Source organism: Diaporthe amygdali, assembly GCF_026229845.1.
Source record: "Diaporthe amygdali strain CAA958 chromosome Unknown NODE_15_length_991109_cov_64_707514, whole genome shotgun sequence".
Lineage (NCBI taxonomy): Eukaryota > Fungi > Ascomycota > Sordariomycetes > Diaporthales > Diaporthaceae > Diaporthe > Diaporthe amygdali.
This window is the reverse complement of record NW_026517035.1, coordinates 93,742-112,313: the sequence shown is the minus strand read 5'-3', so window position 1 is coordinate 112,313 and position 18,572 is coordinate 93,742. Positions and strand designations below refer to the sequence as shown.

General features: G+C 57.2%; 7 protein-coding genes across 7 annotated transcripts; 4 read left to right on the top strand and 3 right to left on the bottom strand.

Moving 5' to 3' along the window:
* Positions 1 to 697: 697 nt before the first annotated feature.
* Positions 698 to 3,801, top strand: J7T55_009763 (uncharacterized protein; the record flags this gene model as incomplete). The annotated part of the gene is made up of 3 exons (XM_053143712.1): positions 698 to 1,670; positions 1,985 to 2,103; positions 2,218 to 3,801. 3 exons carry the CDS (start codon positions 698 to 700, stop codon positions 3,799 to 3,801), a joined length of 2,676 nt encoding a protein of 891 aa, XP_052993282.1.
* A 2,038-nt stretch (positions 3,802 to 5,839) lies between these two features.
* Positions 5,840 to 7,227, top strand: J7T55_009762 (tricarboxylate transporter mitochondrial carrier protein; the record flags this gene model as incomplete). The annotated part of the gene is made up of 5 exons (XM_053143711.1): positions 5,840 to 5,981; positions 6,066 to 6,086; positions 6,260 to 6,391; positions 6,481 to 6,628; positions 6,726 to 7,227. The coding sequence occupies 5 exons, from the start codon at positions 5,840 to 5,842 to the stop codon at positions 7,225 to 7,227; spliced, it is 945 nt and encodes a 314-aa protein (XP_052993281.1).
* A 469-nt stretch (positions 7,228 to 7,696) lies between these two features.
* J7T55_009761 (uncharacterized protein) lies at positions 7,697 to 8,786 on the bottom strand (the record flags this gene model as incomplete). The annotated part of the gene is made up of 2 exons (XM_053143709.1): positions 7,697 to 8,056; positions 8,748 to 8,786. 2 exons carry the CDS (start codon positions 8,784 to 8,786, stop codon positions 7,697 to 7,699), a joined length of 399 nt encoding a protein of 132 aa, XP_052993280.1.
* A 636-nt stretch (positions 8,787 to 9,422) lies between these two features.
* J7T55_009760 (uncharacterized protein) lies at positions 9,423 to 10,717 on the top strand (the record flags this gene model as incomplete). Its single annotated transcript, XM_053143708.1, has 3 exons — positions 9,423 to 9,443; positions 9,569 to 10,021; positions 10,109 to 10,717. 3 exons carry the CDS (start codon positions 9,423 to 9,425, stop codon positions 10,715 to 10,717), a joined length of 1,083 nt encoding a protein of 360 aa, XP_052993279.1.
* A 1,174-nt stretch (positions 10,718 to 11,891) lies between these two features.
* On the top strand, positions 11,892 to 12,721 carry J7T55_009759 (uncharacterized protein; the record flags this gene model as incomplete). Its single annotated transcript, XM_053143707.1, has 2 exons — positions 11,892 to 11,993; positions 12,098 to 12,721. The coding sequence occupies 2 exons, from the start codon at positions 11,892 to 11,894 to the stop codon at positions 12,719 to 12,721; spliced, it is 726 nt and encodes a 241-aa protein (XP_052993278.1).
* Positions 12,722 to 13,218: 497 nt separating this feature from the next.
* Positions 13,219 to 13,949, bottom strand: J7T55_009758 (uncharacterized protein; the record flags this gene model as incomplete). The annotated part of the gene is made up of 2 exons (XM_053143706.1): positions 13,219 to 13,631; positions 13,736 to 13,949. 2 exons carry the CDS (start codon positions 13,947 to 13,949, stop codon positions 13,219 to 13,221), a joined length of 627 nt encoding a protein of 208 aa, XP_052993277.1.
* A 626-nt stretch (positions 13,950 to 14,575) lies between these two features.
* Positions 14,576 to 16,947, bottom strand: J7T55_009757 (uncharacterized protein; the record flags this gene model as incomplete). The annotated part of the gene is made up of 4 exons (XM_053143705.1): positions 14,576 to 14,707; positions 14,794 to 15,254; positions 15,351 to 15,801; positions 15,895 to 16,947. The coding sequence occupies 4 exons, from the start codon at positions 16,945 to 16,947 to the stop codon at positions 14,576 to 14,578; spliced, it is 2,097 nt and encodes a 698-aa protein (XP_052993276.1).
* Positions 16,948 to 18,572: the final 1,625 nt, after the last annotated feature.

Genomic DNA, 18,572 nt, shown 5'->3' with positions numbered 1-18,572 from the left:
ACGAGACGAGGATCCTTGCCTTCGAGGCTACTCGGCAGTTACCTGTTGCAGGGTGGAGAAAATTGGCTGATTTGCAGTTGATCGATCAGCCTCTCCCATCTATCCTATTTTTGTTTTTATTAACCTTTACTCGCATCTTGGTTCTGGATGCAGTGTCTGGGTTGACATATTGGGCGAGGTTGCCGTCTTTGTTGGGTGTGTGGCCGGATCGATCATCCTCGAATTCAATCAATCAATCACATCACCACAGGATCCACCAGTCCCTCCCCCCGTCTAAGCCAGCTGTATCCGCCTGATCCGACCGTTATCAGTCCGTCTGAGCTGAACGCGAGGGCGAGCGATAAGGAAAGGGAAGGGGTAAGAAGGAGAGGAAGCCAAACCAGGCCCACTGACTGACCCTGACCCCTCACCTCACTCTGCAGTCTTGGGTCTGCATCTCAGTCGCCTGCAGGGCCATACAGGATACAGGACCCCCTGGCCCCTCACTCCGATCCGCCCATTCACCGCCTAAGCGTCGTCTGTTTAGCAGGGGCAGACCCGATCCCATCCCATACCCATACCCATACCCATACCATACCAAACCCATCCCAAACCCAGCATTACCCACCGCCCCCCCCCGGTGCAGAAGAGGCCTGCAGGCTCTCGAGGCTAGGCCCAGGCCCACCAAGCGAAGAAAAAAAACAGCCAGCCGCCCACAATGCTGTCGAGCGCGGGGCACTCCCCCATGTCGACACACCACCACACCCATGGCCTTGGCCACTCCCACTCCCATGCCCACGCCCACGCCCATACACCTACTACCGTTACGCACGCATCAGCAGCAGCATCAGCAGCAGCAGCACATGCATTCGCCCACTCACATGCCCATACGTTGACCCTGCCACCTATTACCACGACCAACGGCAGCACCAATACCACCACCACCAATACCACCAATAGCCACGGCTCAGGCTTTGGCTCAGGCTCTGGCTCTGGCTCTGGTTCCTTGACATTGAGACCCTCGCCTCTCTCGTCCCAGGACAATCTGCCCCGCGATCTGCAGCACCTCAACGCCGTCCAGGCCGTCAATACCCACTATTCCACCGCAGGCTCCTCGCACTCGCGCTCCAATCCGAACCTGCATCTGGGCCTGAACAACCTCAGCGGCCTTAACCTCAATAACCTGAACCTGGGCTCGCCCTCCCTCTCCACCCCTGCCTTGCCCTTGAGCTCCATCTCCAACTCAAACTCGACCTCGACCTCGACCTCGAACCACAACCCCTCGCCGACCTCGTCCTCCCGCCCAAACGGTCTCTCCCTCTCCCTCGCCCACGGCCACGGCCACCACTCGCATTCCCTCTCCCACCCTCCTCCCTCTGCCGGCGCTTCTCCTCATTCGCCGCAGCACAGGCTGAGGCGCATGCCAAACCTGCCCGACCATCATCGACGCCGCTCCGGCAGCCTTAGCATTCCAACTAGCAACAACAACCACAACAACGGCGGGAGCAGCAGCAACACCACCCACAGCCACGCCCTCAACGGCTCGCATGCCTCGACCCCAACCGCGATGCCTTCGATAAACGCGATCGCCGGTGGCCCAGGACCTTCTCGAGGCGCTGGTGGCCCTGGTCCTGGTGGGGGTGGAAGTGGTGCCTCACAACCTGGATTTGACGGCCCAAGAAGTCCTCCAAGTCAGTGCCAATTCTCTATTCTGCAATTGCCTCTGCTTTGCTGTCGTCCTGTCACGCATTTCCTATTTCTTCTCCGCATTATCAGACAGGGTCTTTCAGTCTGATGTTATTCTATCGCTGCTCCAATACTGCCAGCCCTATCTGCTCGATGCAACGTCCCTTTGATCACCCTGGCTCTTCTGCCCTCTCCTCTACCTACCCAGACACAACCCGCGCTCAAAACTCGACATTCCGTGCGATCTCGGCCCCAATTGCTTGCAGATTTTTACCCTGACCCCAATTGACTTCGGCTGACTCGATATCCTCTGTCATAGACACCTCACACGTGCCCTGCAAATTCTTCCGCCAGGGTGCATGTCAAGCCGGCGCCGCGTGCCCCTTCAGTCACGATCTTGGAGCCTCGGCCGAGAACGTCTGCAAATACTTCGCAAAGGTTAGATCACATTGTTTTCCGAGTCAATTGAAAAAGCATACGCCCAATGCAACTCTCCAGAGGGCGGTGGCTCTTCTTGCAGCGCACGACAAGACACTGACATGCTAATCACAGGGCAACTGCAAATTTGGTCCCAAGTGCGCAAACATCCACGTCCTCCCCGATGGGAGGCGTGTCAATTACGGCAAGAATGGCGTCACCGTGACCCCCATCAACTTTGGCAGCCGCCTAAACCCCATGGCGTACGGACACCAAGCCTCCAACTCCGCCCTCACCACATCCTTCATGCGCGCCGAAGCTGCCCCTCCATACACAACCTACACCGTTGCGACATCAGATGACCGGTATGGCCAGGGACTGGGTAGACAGACGAGCATGGAGAATGGTTTACCTACCATCGACACTCAGTACAGCGGCCAGGCCTCACCCTACGGCTCACCACATGGGGGAGAGGATGCGATTCGCACAGGTTTCGGTCTGTCTCCCATTGCAGCAAACAAAGGTCTGTCCGTCCTCGACGCACCGCTGCCCGCGTCCTTCGACAGCAACGGCATCTCCCACGCCGCGCGATACGGCCCCTGGCCCGCGTCCGTGCCTAACAAGTTCGGACTCGAGTCTCCGACCCCTTCACTCAGCAACGCCAAGGATAGCCGGACATCCGAGACTCTGAAGATGCTGCACACCTCCGCCTTTGGATCGAACGAGCACCTGTCGCCTAGCCACCTCGGTGGAGACGCCGAGGCCATGGGCAGCAGCCCGCCGATGCAGCCGATTGGCGAGGAGCTCTATGGCAGGCGGGCCATGCACAGCAGCTCGAGTAAATACGCGAAGCCCAGGCACTTGAGCGCCAGCGTGCCCAAAGTTGACCGTGACTGGGAGGATAATTTTCTGTTCCTGGAGGAAGACTACGTGCCTGGTGAGCTGGCCAACGACCTGCTCACGCCTGCAGAGAAGGCGCGGAGGGGTAGCGTTAGGGTGATCGACGGCTCCGAGCAGCATTCTGGCGAGAACTCGGCCTCGAAGTATGGCAGTCCGATCGGCGCGTCTAGTCCGAGCCGATGGGGGCCCCTGTTCCAGCGACAGAAGGAGGAAGATGGCGGACAGTCTGCGCTCGGCAGAAGTTTGAAGAGCGCCAGTGCGTTTGGCCATGTTGGCAGCCCACTGCGCAATTCAAGCCTCGCCAATGGAATCGATATGATTGGAGGACTGAATGGCAACAGCAGCAGACCGAGTCTGGCCGGAAGCCGGACCGCCAGCGGCACCGACAGTCTTTCAGCCTTGACGCAGCAGATCCAGAACACGAGGATCAACGACCAAAGCACCACGAGCTTGTCGTCCAGTCCGCACCTTCACCCCGGCAGCGCGGTCAACACGAGGGCGCCGAGCGGCGTAGGACACCCCACCGCGGGTGTAATTGGGTCCTCAAACGGCAGGACTGAGAGGGACCAGAGGGCACTCGAGAGGCACATCAGCAGCGGTTCGATCGGATCGAGTGCTAACGGCAGATTCACGACGCCGATTGACGAGGAAGACCCGAGTTTCGTTTTCAGCATGGAGGACGATGATGACGGGCAGAAGGCGAGGAAACGCATGTCTGGGGGTTTCGGTCTGGGCGGAGGCGGTGGCTGGAGCTATGCTGCCGCGGCCACCGGCAAGACAGCCGCTGGCAACAAGAGCTCTGCCGTCGAGACTCGCTGAACAAGCTGTCTCTGACGCGGGTGCTCACCAAATGGCGATGCCACGACGCCTCGTGGCTTGACGAGACACGATATGACGGGGAACTGGTCACGATTTGGCTGAGATGTCCGTCTCCGGAGCTTCCGATTCTCTTCGGCCTGACGCTATGTGTGTGGCTCACGATATCGATGCCGGGTTCACGAATCAAATGAGGCATGAATTACATAGCCCAAGGAATTTGGAAGCTCACGAGGTACCCATAGCCCACACCATTCCGCTGTGTTTTCATGGCTTGGGGTTTGGCCGTGACGAAGTCAGGGACCTCCCAGGCAGGACATGTGGTCAGATTTCTGTACAACATGCTCGCCTTGGCCCCATAGGGAAGTTTCATAAAACCGGGTGAAGAGAAGGTGGCTGAGGATACTGGTTTCGAACCAGAAAGGAGACTTGACTGGCGAAAACAAAAGGATTTCGAAAATTTGGCACGAAGATTGGAAAAAAAGAACGATACGATACACCAAGGAACGGATGGGTGGCCGGACGGTCTGGGACGGTCTGGGCGTTTCTCAAGGCTTTCTTTCTTCTTACTTCTCTCTTTCGGCTGGGGGGCACATACAGCCCAGACACAAACACAACTACGATTTCCTCACTTACACAACACACACACACACCCACCCAACTCTATCTGTCGCTAATTCTGTCGATATCTATCTACCAACCGGACTGAGAGCAGAAGTGTACTATGCTGCACCGGGGCGAGACAACGAATGACGTTGGTTATTTCTTGGAGATGGCGGGTATTCTGGCTTGACCACCTGGGCGGCAATGATATCTGACATCCTACAACGATGTCTTCCTTGATTTCCACTTTTTTCTTGGTTGGCCTGGTTCACGTACGCTTCCACACATAGAACATGAAAAGTGTCTAGTACTACTGCCTACCTGTCGTCGGCTCTGGTTTTGTCTCGTTGGCCCTCTTTAATCAAGTTGGTCTGCCTGCTTTGGTTAACCTCCACCACATTCATGGCATGTTGGCGTTCTTGATTTGGTGGACTTAAAGGGCCGGGGTTGGAACAGCCCGGACTCTCTCTGCTTGCTGTCGTTGGACTCTTCCGTTTTGTTGGCCTGTTGTGTCTTCTCGTCTGCCTCTTGCTCTTCTTCTCTGCCGGGTGGCATCGATATGAATAGCTGGGAAATAAACTCTTTCCATGCTGGGGTTGGTACTTGGACTTGATTCTTTTTTTGGATGGATCTCTTCTTCTTTTTTGAGGTAGTCTTCCAGGAAATTCCAGTACGAATATGAGAGAGTCGGTCTGGTGCTTTTGTGATAATTATCGACTATTACTTGTGATATTACCTGTGACTGTGACTATGTGGGGAAGATACTACGGTCTGCATATGGTTGGTTTCGCTGGCGAGCGTGACTGTACGCATTTGGCCTGAGTGAACGATTATCCAGCGTCTCCATGGGACCCATAACAACAGTGATCCCTTTTAGATCTGGCATTTACTGAGAACTGCGCCAAGCATTTCCCAGGAAAGGAATAAAAAGCTGAATGAAGTAAGTCGGAGGAGGTCAAGAGCTGTAAAGGCAATCGAGCCCCGATGCTCCGCTTGGGGGTGTGACACTCGGCACCGACGCCGGCAATCTCCACCTCGGCCGAGAGACGCGCGCAGGGCGTCCCCGCTATCGGTGGGCACGAGCTCGAGCTCGGTCCAAGGATGACGTTGGAAACCTTCTTTTTTTCTGCGCATTGCTCTCTCTCTCCCCCCTCTGCACCTGCGTGCTCTGCGACCGTGAAAGACCGCACCGCCAACCCCCGAGCCCGACCTCGATCTCCTACAAAAGCCGCGGGCAGATTCGAGCTGGCCGACACGTGTGCTTCTCTTCTCCAGGTCACACAGGGTCCATCGCCCAGCAACAGGCTTCGCAGCCCAGCCGCGAGTCTCGACCCTGACGATCTGCTGCCCGCACAGCCACGGCTGACGCGACTGCCTCGTGGACAAGAGCTCGCGCCCCACGGCAATACGTAGTCGGTAGATAAGAGGGAATCCTGCGATGGCTTCGGTAGCTGCGGCCACGGCGCCGGTGGCCAAGGCGGACGCTGGTGCCGCCGCTGCCACTGGGGAGAAGAAGCTGCCGCCGCCCAGCCCGCTGCGGTCGATCCTGGCGGGGAGCTTGGCTGGTGGCATCGAGATTTGTGCGTCCTGCCTGCTGCCCTGGAACCCCATCTTCCGGCTTGGATCACACATAGAGTGGATCTAAGACTAACTGGTTTCGATAGCAATCACATATCCTGCAGAGTGTACGCCGTGCCCCTCCCTTCAGCTGTGAACCTTTTGATCCCCACGCCGCCCCGTCTTCTCCTACCGATCCGGACTGGTTCTGCGTGGGCGAGGTAGACGTGACACGCAGCTGGCAATGTACTGTTAGATGGGAGAAAGGCTGATGGGATGTGATATTGCTGCTGCTTTATAGTCGCCAAGACAAGAACACAGCTCAACCGCCGGCTGGCCGAGGGTCAGAAGCTGCCCTGGCCACCATTCGGGCCGCAGTGGTACGCCGGTTGCACGACGCTGATTATCGGCAACTCGGCGAAGGCTGGTATCCGTACGTGCTGCTTATTCATCTCATCTGACGTCTACGGATGGTCCGACTCTGTCTGGGTTATGGACGTGTTGCTGATGACAGGCGTCTAGGATTCGTCGCCTTCGACCAGTACAAGCGGCTGCTCGCCGACGCGGAGGGCAAGGTCTCGGGCCCGCGGGCGGCCTTGGCTGGTTTCGCGGCCGGAGTGACCGAGAGTCTGCTGGCTGTCACGCCGACGGAGAGCATCAAGACGCAGCTGTATGTCCACCCTGCACCACCTTCCTCGCTCCTTGGCCTCTGGTCCACAGCAACACCGAGGCATCTTCCCCAACTGACGCACAGCCACCACACACAGCATCGACGACCGCAAGCGCGCCAACCCCCGCATGCGCGGCTTCCTGCACGCGGTGCCCATCATCGCGCGCGAGCGCGGCATAGCGGGCTTCTTCGCGGGGTTCGTGCCGACGACGGCGCGGCAGGCGGCCAACAGCGCGGTGCGGTTCGGCAGCTACAACTTCCTGAAGCAGGCGGCGCAGTCGTACACGGCGCCGGGGGAGAAGCTGTCGACGCCCGCGACGTTCGGCATCGGCGCCGTGGCGGGCCTGGTCACGGTGCTGGTGACGCAGCCGCTGGACACGGTCAAGACGCGCATGCAGAGCCTCGAGGCGCGGCGCGACTACGGGAACAGCCTGCGGTGCGCGGGCATGATCTTCCGCCAGGAGGGGGTCCTGACCTTCTGGAGCGGGGTGTTGCCGCGGCTGGCGAGGTTGGTCATGAGCGGGGCGATTGTGTTTACCATGTATGAGAAGAGCATGGAGTTGTTTGATCAAGTCGATCCGGAGAGGAAGTATATTTGAGGGGTGAGCGTGGCGGGACGGGACAGGGACGGACAGTGCAAAAGATAGCACGGGAGTTGGAAGATTCTTATAGATGTGGTACTGTCTGTTGTACAGTAGAGTACATGCTCATGCATACACAGGAAGTGGCAACGGATGCCATTGAACACCAGAGACGTGTTCCTCCCAAGCCTCCATGTCCGGAGGTATACAGTCTTTCACCATCATGTGGCCGCAGTTCCTCATCCGGTTGCTCTTCTCGCCCCATCCAGGACTGGTCCGTGACGGGCTCCATTTCTCAGCATGACATATCCCTTTCCATGTGCTGGAGCATTACCCGGGCTGCTCATCGAGGCCACGTCCAGCAGGGCATTCCGGCGGGAGCCGGGAGACCGGTGCTTCGCCCATCAAGCCTGAGTATCGTGTCGATCACCACCCCCCCTCCCCCCCAAACACCATCGATTCAACTCTTCTCGAACAACCATCCCCCTCACTGCCACCGGAACATCCCCTTCATCTTCAGCCCAAACCTCTGCACCCACGACCGCGTAGGCGCCACCTCGAGGTCCCGGATCAGGTCCTGGTAGTAGGTGGGGTTGCTGCGCGGGCTCATCATCCCGCCGGTGGCGGACTCGGGGGCGGGCGCCGTCGGGTACTTGGCCAGGTAGCGGTTGCCGAGGAGGGAGACGAGGGCGTTGACCTGCTTGGCCGGGTCGGCGCTGTTGTCGGGGCCGGGGAACCTGTTGGACTCGGCGAGGCGCCTCGACAGGACGTCCTGCAGCTGGCACTCTGGGCGGAGGGCGTCTTTCGGCCAGTGCTTGAGGGCGGCTGTGTAGGTGCGCCGGAGGGCCTGGGTGGGATGGTGTTAGTCTTTTTCCTTCAATTCTTGTGTGTGGTGTTGATGATGATGTTTGGCTTGGTCGGGTTGGATTGAATGGGATTAGATGGGAGGGATGCTTGCCTCTTTGCTTGCCATTTTGACGGGTTGTGGAGAGTGTCAGAATGGGCTATGTTGTTGCGGCCATTGAATGCTGGAGTCGAACGAAGATGTCGAATTATTTTGTTAGCCAGCCTCGACGACGTCAATGAAAAGGACCCGACCAAAAACAGCACCCGAAAATCTGGGCGCGGGTTGAATGCGCTGGGGATGTCATTGGCTCGGCTTGTGGCCGCCGGGAACTGCCTGCTTTGGGCATAGCAGAGGGGGGACACGGCTCTTGGCACAGGGTATCACTTGTATGGGGGGAGGTGTCTGGGTGTGTGGGCGTGTGGGAAGGGGGACGCGAGGCCCTTTCAGGTTGGCTGTTGTGTGTGTGGCTGAGCAGGTTTGCAGGTCGAAGTGCTAGGCGTACAGCAAGCAGTAAGGCCACGGCTACGGCGACGGCGCATGAGCAAGGCCCCTGTAGCGCCCCCTCAAACTTGACTTGCAGGCGGCTTGACTACTGCTTGGGAACGGTCTCTTTTGTTGGTCAGCAGTTCAGTGCTAGCACACAACGGAAGTCACCCGCAACGGCTGGCCCCATTTCTGGGTACTGAGGGACTGAGGGACTGAGGAGCGACTGCGACTGAGGGCACAGCATCACAAGGCCTCGTACGCAGGGCCAGGGCCCCCTGATTGATCATCCTTCCCTACCCCGAGTCCAGCCTGACCCTGACACTGACACTGACACTGGCTGGGGGTCCATCTATTGCCTTCTCTGTCTGTCTGCGCCTCTCTCTCTGTCTGTTTGTCTCTCCCTCCTTTTCATGCGTTGCCAGGACCTTTCATTCCCATTCCCATTCTCATTCCAATTCCAATCATCCACCCCAACTCCATCCGACAGTAATTGTTGACGACGACGACGATCTTTCCCTAAATTCCCTCCTTTTTTCCCCTTGTTCCCTTTACTCTTTTTTTGTTTTCTTGTCTCGCGGCGACCAACTCGACTTGCTTTTCTCCTGCCTACCACCATCTATCTATCTGCATGCCTGCATCATCCACTGCGCCCGGCGTCTGACGTTTCTCGCATCGTCTGCCTGATCCAACCAACCCAGCCGTCCATTCCCGACAGAACAATCCAGAATCGCGCCATTTGTCTTGCCCGAGCATCCACAGATCCGTGGCGACCTGAGACACGCATTCGTGACACACCCACCGACCGACACATTCATCAACAAACTTCAACCTACTCTTATCATCTCCTTTCTTACTCCACTTCAATTGATCGACCGGCAACATGTCGGGTCGATATGAACGGGTAAGTAATCAACGAAGCCAAAACTACGAATGACGACTACGACAACAACAACACCAACAACAGCACTATCATCATCGACCAACTCCATCCTTCGACACGTGCACTGACACTCGCGTGATTTACAGGTTAACGCCCAAGACGAGGAAGACGCACCCTCCCCCATCGCGGCATCCAGGACATCTCGCTCGCCCCTGCCAAACTCTCCTCCTCCGTCATTTCACTCCAGGGCATCATCCGCCGCTCCCCGAAATCGCCAAGTCCAAGACCCGACCCTCGCCGACGCTTTTGACGCCGACGAGTCCGACAGCGATGACGAGCCCGATGACCGCCAGCGTCTCGTGAGGCAGAACTCCGATCCCATTCAGCCCACCAGCAGCAGCGCTCGACACCCAGCACCCTACTCTCCAGTCAGCTCCAGTGCGAGCACGCCACCCCCACAGCCCCCACGATCGCAACCATCAGCGACAGCGACCAGCTCCAGCCGCATCTTCGGCAGCGGCATCCAGAATGAGGGCGTCTTCTCCAACTTGACTGCCAAGCCCGAGCGAGGGGGCACAGAGAAGGAGGAGCAGCCTCCGGTACGTTTAGCATCCGTCCATCAATCGTCAAACCCCCTGTGTCACCCTGCAGCAGTTTGCTAACATGTCCTTGTTTGCGTCTCACAGACCTACGAACAAGCCGCGGCCGACTCAGCACCGCCCTACTGGGAAACAACCATCCTCGCCCCCGGCCTGGGCGGCATCGACGATGTCTACATTGACGGCATGCCCGTCGGCTCCGTCTTCTCTTTCGTGTGGAACGGCATGATCTCCATGTCCTTCCAGCTGGTGGGCTTCCTGCTCACCTACCTGCTGCACTCGACCCACGCGGCCAAGAACGGGTCCCGGGCCGGCCTGGGAATCACCCTCATCCAATACGGTTTCTACATGAAAGGCTCGAGCGGGTCAGGGGCAGGCGGCATGGGCGGCGACGGTGGTGCAGGCGGCGATGGTGGAAGCGGCTACGCGGCCCCACCGGACCCCAACTCGCATGATTTCGACCCAAGCAGCGTGGCAGACGGCAGTGGTGGTGGAGGTTCAGGTGGCATTTCCGACGTGGCAAGCTCGGAGTGGGTTGCGTATATTCTGATGATCGTCGGCTGGTTCATCCTCATAAGATCTGTGAGTGACTACCTGAGGGCCAGGAGGCACGAGCAGCTCGTGCTGCAGAGCCCCGACCGGGGCCTGGGTGTGGCCATTATTGCCGAGGGCGAGAGTTCGGAGCGTGTTGTCTGAGAGGGGACATTGTTTACACGCAACAAAAGCGAGATACGAGCAAACACAGCAGGTGTTATTCTGGAGGTGGAAGCGGAAGCATGACAAGCGAGCCATTCTTCTTTTGTTGATAATCAGGGTGGAGAGATTTGGACTGGGCAAAGATGTGCTCTCCAGTCGCCCTCTGGGGATGGATTTCTACTAGTGCGCATATCACATACCATACCACGCCGTCACGCTGCAGCACTTTTTGTTTCGAGGCTGGGTTCTCCTTAGATTTGGAATAGTATCTCATCTCGCGTCCTCGGATCCTACAGTCTATGGTTTGGTTTCCTGCCGTCTGTCGTGTGAGCTGTGTTGTGCAGAGACATGATTTTGCACTGACTCGACGGATAAACCGGCTCTTCGATCTCACATGTTGAAGTTGGCCCTGCAGAACCAAGATAGAATCCATCGCAGCGGATGCTGCAGTAATAAAGGATCAATAAAAAAAAAAAGGCCGTGCTCATGGCAATTTCTCCGGCCCCATGGATACGGATTTAGATAGGAATGCCGGACATTTACGGGGCTTATTGTGATAAACGCCCGGCCGCCGGACACTGCGGGGAGACGGGTTTAGGTCTACACTAGGTGAGGGAAGGGAAAAAAGGTGGGGAACTACCTTCGAAGTCTAGTTGGTGGTGACGATCTCCCGCTGTCTTACAGCTCGGGTGCATCATTCGACGTCACCAGCACCAAACACCAACGCCGGGTTGTTGCTGCTTTTGATTTTGATTTTGCCTCCCCAGCTTCTTTTGGTATGGGTTACTGTTCCTGTGCGGGAAGAGGGACAACCTTGATGAGATAGGACGAACTGCTGTCGATATTGAATCCTCACTGGACAGACAACAGACACTGCATGAACAGGCGGCGACTTGGACCCTCTTCATCCGCACAAACTCACACTCATGTCACTCTGAGCATTTCACTGCTACTATCTCGCCCACACCTTGAGTACATCCATCACTCCCGGCTGACTTGGCCGACTGAAGTGCCTCATACCACATCTCGGTCTTATTTAGAGTCAACAGTGGCTGCACTCTCCTCGGCTACGAGGCCATTCGCCCGCCTCCTCATCGCCAGCACCGCTATACGAAGACAGCAACAGCATCCACTAGCCATCAGCAACCGGAGCAGAAACATCACAAACTTCAGCATGGCGTGGCGCAGCTCCGGCACCTCCAACGCCGAACTGGTCGAGAACCTCCACCGCAACGGCATGATCAAGACCGACACGGTGAAGGCGGCCTTCCTCAAGGTATGTAGACAACTAACTCCTCATCAACCCCCCTCCCGGCGCCCCTCCTCCTCCCTTGACGAGCGGCCCCCCTCCCCCTTGGCCCCCACTAACAACGTCCCAAGGTCGACCGCGCCCACTACGCCCCCTCATCCCCCTACAACGACTCACCCCAATCAATCGGCCACGGCGCCACCATCTCCGCGCCCCACATGCACGCCACGGCCGCCGAGCACCTCCTGACCAGCCTCACGGCGCCGCCGGCGGAGGGGGCGAGCTCGGGCCCGCGGCCCCCGCGGCGCATCCTGGACATCGGCTCCGGGTCCGGGTACCTGACGCACCTACTCGCGGAGCTGGCCGGGGAGGAGGGGACCGTCGTGGGCGTGGAGCACATCTCCGCGCTGCGGGACCTCGGCGAGCGCAACATGTCCCGGTCCGAGGAGGGCCGCGGCCTGCTGGCCAGCGGGCGGGTGCGGTTCCGGGTCGGGGACGGGCGGAAGGGGTGGGTTGAGCCCGGGGAGGAGCACGCCGGGTGGGACGCGATCCATGTCGGCGCGAGTGCTGTTGAGGTGCATGATGAGCTTGTCGCGCAGCTGCGGGCGCCGGGGAGGATGTTCATCCCCGTTGATGATGAGGATGGGTATGGGGGCCAGCACATCTGGGCTGTTGATAAGGACGGGGAGGGGAACGTCACGAGGAAGAGGCTGTTTGGTGTGCGGTATGTGCCGCTGACTGATCCGCCCAAGTGAGGGGTGGTCTGATGCTGGGTGGAGGTTTTACTGAAGAGGGATGATGGAAGGAGATTGTGAGGGTGTTGGTAATGGTGTTAATAGTGGTATTGAAAGTGGTTTTGGGCCCCGTGGAACCAGTTCAGTATGTATTACATATGCAGTGGAGCCCAGTTTTGATAGCTAAAGCAGTCTACTTTATTCCTTCTAGTGACACCACATTGTGTTTAAAATCTGTGGTGACAAAAACTGTTCCATCGAGTGCTCTCCAGGTGGAAGAAACATGGTGGCAACTTTCTCATGCGCATTATATCCCAACGCTGGACCCCTTCTATCAATAGTCTCGATGTCTCTTGAAGTGTCTAATATTCCATCTCAACTCTGGTCTAGCTCTCTCCTTCAATCGCAAATTCTACGCAGAAAACAGGGTAAGGAAAGAGATTTGCTCAGCGAGGGGTAATTACGAGAAACCGCGACAAATATCCAACGCCATACCGACAGCACCAGAACACACCCCCCTACCTGGACGGAGCACCGCTCCAGTCCGACTTGCGGTAAGCAAACGGCAGCAGCTCCTCTATCCCCACAACCCGCAAGCTACCCAGACCTCCTCCCTCCTCCGACCCGGACTCACCATCCCCACCACCACCCGCCGCAGCCGCGCCAGGCGGCCGCGAGTCGACAATCACCTTGATCCCCGGGTGCAGGTCGAGCATGACCTGGCGGCACCGCCCGCACGGGCTCAGCACCGAGACGCCGTCGTGCCGCACGGCGACCATGTGCGTCAGCCTGCCCGGCTCGCCCGACCCGGCCGCCGCCGCCGTGCCGAGCACCACCAGCTCCGCGCAGGGCCCGCCGTTGAAGTGCGTCACGTTGACGCCCGTGAAGATGGTGTGGCCGTCCGCGCTGAGGGCCGCGGCGCCGACCTGGTCTTGTTGTTGTCGTTTTGTCAGCTGGGTTTGTCCAGCCAGGGGGGAGGGAGAGAGAAATTCTGGCCCAGGGTCGCGGGGGGGGGGGGGGGATCAAGTCACGCACATGTCTTTTGGTTGTAGGGGTCGACTTTGGCGATGGTTGCGCGTGCTGCTGCCACGAGGGAGTGGACGAGGGCTTCCTCGCTGTTGGTTGCGGCTGGGCCTGAGGGCATGTCTGACAGGTCGAGTGGCGAGGCTATGCCCATGTTGTTGATGACCTCCTCCTCGGTCATGTTTTCCGCCGCCGCCGGCGCTGGTTGTTGCGCTGAGTCTGCCATTGACGTGAGACAGTCGGGATGACGTTGTTAGCCTGGGAGATACGAGGAAGTCCCGCGGTCGCGATCTGAGACGGTTGGGCCTCAGATACAAGCTCTTCCCGATTTGAATCTGGTTGTGTGAGCAGGGGTAGGGGATGGTGAGGTTGAGCTGCTCTCTGTCCTTGTGTTGGGTGTAGCTTGTTAGAGTTGACTGTGCCTAGTCTCTAGGCGGCTTTCGGAGGTTCAAGACAAGGTTGGAATGCGGTTATGTCGGTTTAGTCCCGAATTGGAAGAGCCCTAGTTGCGTGCTTATACAGCATATCAATAGGATTGAAATGGCAAAGTCACTGCAAAATCAGGTCACCAAATTGATACTAGCCCTTTTGGATCTTAACAATTACCGCTGGTGTACGCTGCGGACATTTTGACTCTGGGTTGCACCAGAGTCTTGCAATGCCAATTTTCTTGGTACTATTGCTATGCCCCTGACAGATGAAATCATAGAACAATCGTCAGGTCTCGTTCAAAATTTGAAAATATATACACATACATCCTTATTCCAGGATATAGGAAGAAGAGTCAAGTCTCAGCATGGGAAAGTTTCCAACGACTTGCAAATCAGCCGAGTTCTGCACACAAAGGCACCTTTAAGCAGGCATTGGGCACTGCGCATCAGTCGGGACTACGTTCGTCGCGCCGCCAGCGCCGCATCTGCAGCCTTGCTTGCCCGGGAACTCGGAGCTGCAGGTTCCACCAGGCTCATCTGGACAGCACCATCCCTGGACCAAGGCACAATAGTCAGCAAAAAAGGTCGAGATATGCTTGAGTTTCAGAACGGGGTGCGGAATGGACAGAGGTGACTTACGTAGCAAGCAGGGTCAAAGCTGTAGCAGTACATCGGCTCAATGGCAGGAGCACTCGTCTCCGCTGCCGCCGTCGAAGTGGCAGACGCAGTGGAGGTGACAGTCGAGAACGTAGTCGGCACAACGGTGATGACCGAGGACGAGCTTGAGCTGGACGGAGGCAGCGGGCACGAAGCAGCGAGGATGCCGCCCAGGCCCAGCGTGGCGTTGCCAGCGGCCTGGCGGGCCTCCAGCATGACCCGGCGACGTGTGGGCGTGGTGCTGCCCTCACTTTCGCTAGCTGAATCGTCGACACACTCGTGGGCGCCGTTGTACGCTACATTGTAGCCGCCCTCGACGCGCGCCCAGTGCAGCGAGGTCACGGAGTCTTTGGCGGCTTGGGCTACCTGTGAGGCTGGGAATGCTTCGGTGTAGTCTGGGTGGCCGAGCCAGTAAGCTACCATGCCGGCCACGAGTGGTGCAGCTGTCAACGAGAGTCAGCATTTTGAACTCGGTGAAAAGAATAAACGGCCATGAACAAAGCCTGTCGGATCCGAGGGTATCGAGTTTATAAACTTACCGAAAGAAGTGCCCTGCTGGATCCGATACGCATCCGGTGCTTCATTAGTAGCACAGACAATACCCACACCACCGGCAGCCGTCGTCAAAAGCGAACCACCCTGGGACCAAGATGCGATCTCGCCCTTGTCATCCACAGCACCGACTGTGATGAGTGGCAACTCATCCGCAAGCATGGGCGGGTACGTGTTAATGTCACCGCCATAGTTGCCAGCTGATAGAATGATCGGCACGTCCAGGCTGACCAGGACGCCGAGGACCCGCCTGAGCCGTGTGATGCCCATCTCAGTGATGGAGTCCTCACTGGCCGTCAAGCTGCACGAAATGACGGCCTTGCCCTTCAGGCCCTTCTGTGCCACGTCCTGGCCGATCATCGCGAATGCTGCTATCAGCGTGGCGACGTCGTCATTCGTCATGTCGACGGCTACGAAGTCAGCCTTTGGTGCCGATCCCTGATAATAGCAACCCAGTCAGTATCAATTGCTGTCTTGTTGCTGTGCTTGGGACATGCTCTATGCCCCTTGGCAGTTTTTGATAGTACATACCGCTGTGTTTCCGACTGCCTTCGACGCAGCGCATGTGCCGTGGAATTCCGCTCGCTCGCCGCGGAGTCCTCCACCAGTCATATCCGGTACGGTAATCTTGCGAGTCGTCCGACCACCACCTGTGAACTCGTCATGGTCCATAAGAATATCACTCTCGATAACGTAGACAGAAATGCCAGTGCCAGCAGTCTCATCGTAGTCATAAGTGGTGCCTGGCTGGCTACCCTCAGCCGTCGATAGCTGGATCAGGTCAAAGTCATCCGTGTCAACATTAATGACAGCCCTCCTGGCAATGTCGTACAAGCTGCGCCGCTTTTGCTTGGGTGGGGTGACGGTCTGTCCCTCGGCCTCTTCGGCCGGTGCGGTAGCTGTGAGGTTCGCATTCTCCATGGTGCCGTCGATGGCACTGTTGCCCTGAACCTCCTTGAGCTGGGTGTCGGTCAGGTTCGCGACCCACATAAGCGTAGTGTTGGAGTTACTCCCGGTGTCGAGTATGTCAACCACCTGGGGCACCTCCGGCTTGACCAGATCCTGGAGCGTGGTGAGGAAGGCTGCCGTGTCCGCGCCGTCTGCAGGGAATATCATGTATGGCTTGGGAGTACCAGTCGGGGGCTGAGATGATGTAGGCTGTGTTGAGGTTGGCGGTTCTGACGTGGGTGGTTCCGAAGTAGGCGGCTCTGATGTTGGCGCAGGGTCCTCGCTGCCTTGGTTGGCCGTGACTGTTGCCCCTGCTGCGATTGGGATGGCAGCGCCGCCGTTGACAGTGAAGAATCCACCGCCCGGACCTCCGAACACCACGACGCCTGGTGCAACATCGACGGTGTCTCCATTGCTGACCGTGACAGTGGTTGGCGGTGCCGAGGTGGACGATGGTGGCGATGATCCGGTGCGTGTAGTTGGGCGTGACGACGCTGGGGTCAGTATGGGTGCCGAGCTTGGTTGTAATGATGGTGCCCGAGATCCACCAGGCCGAATGGAAGTATTGTTCCAGCCGCTCTGCGCAAGTGAGGGAGCTGCGGCAACGCACGCTCCTAAAAGAATGGAAAGTCTCATCTTGCGAGACAAGAATAGAAAAAGAATGAAAGTGTAGTCTCGAACCTCGTGACTGAATGAAAGAACGAAACGCAAGCCTTGTCCATCATCGCTACTCGGCAGTGGCAGCGAACAACTTGGTTGTTTTATAACCGGTACATCTGGATGATCGTCTATCAGCCTCACCCGATCTACACAGATTATCTGCAAATGGCGACCCTGGGGCTATTCCCAGTCATGCATAGAGCGCGGCCAAGAGGGGCGAAGCGCTCGTCGCGCCTAGAATCTGACTCGCGCCCGTTAATCGAACCAGAGCTATCAGCCTTATGCGTCCTATGTCGATTCATCTGACTGTTTCAGGGAGATTGTGACGGCCTGGGGCTCCCCTAATAAATACCGACAGCCCGGCAGGGCGTGGGGCCCGGGCTGTCGTGCCAAGGTTGAGGTTCGCGAATAAAGTTCGGCCGAACATATAATTAGCACCAGAACCTTCAGATAAACATACGCCATCACCTGTCCATGCAAGGTCTTGCATTGTTCCCATTCTCTTAGCTCACTTTGTTTCTTGAAATGTCGCTCGGCCAATTCTACGAACCCGACTAACCGAGCCCGACACCATGAGGCTGAACATACTCGCACTATATTGCGGAGCATCTGAGTCGCCGCTTGCGCACGGAATCTTCGGATTTCATGGATACAGGTGAGCAATTTACAAGACCCGGCGAGAACCATCTCGCTCTGGCTCTGAAGTAGGTTACGTATGACTTCTCATACTTGCAAAAAGAATTTGAATTCATCTCGAAAGGCTTCCTTGGCACGATACTATTCAATTTGACGTACGGGTTAATCTCCGGCACAAATTCCACGGCTACCGCAATACCGAGGACCGTGAGCTTCTATATATCTCATGATCGTCAAATACATCGTTTTATAAAATCCGAAGTACACCGATCGTTGTAGATAGAACAGATTAAATTTCTTGAAGCCACTGCTCTCTGCCTACCTTACACAATCTCCCACTCCCTCAATACATCTCCGTTCTCAGGCCAAAGCTGCCCGTCCATAGCACCAGTATAGCGGATGAGACCTGAGCCTTTTGGGCGCAAAACGAACGACATGGTCACTCAGCTAAGATGCAGATCAGGTCATCGGACTCGATGGCGCAAATTCCAAGCCATACCTGGACCTCAGCGGAAATAAACAGCATACTCCCAGATAAATTGATCAGTCACTCCTTTATCCATTGATTCTCTCGGCGCCAGCCTTTGAAGTCACGTGACGTCCGAGGCATTTGAATAAAGACTATTCCCAGCTGCAACGGAGGGCTCATGCTGGCATGCGGATCCTCCGGACTATCTCTGCCCATCTGCGGATGCAGCCACAAAATATGGCACTTCGACACAGAAGGATACCTGCGCGATATGTACAATGGCGGAGCCAGGTCAAGCTTCATCAAATGAGACCGCAAGGCCTACATGAGCGGAACCTACCGCTGGACAGATACGGGTTCCACATTAAGCGACAGCAAAGTCCTGGCCATATCTTCCTGCCTTGATCACAAACAAGGAAATCTCATCACATTCAGTGTGCTCCCCCACATTGTCAATAATGGTCGACCGTCCCCTCTGCGGTGTAACGTCTCGGCT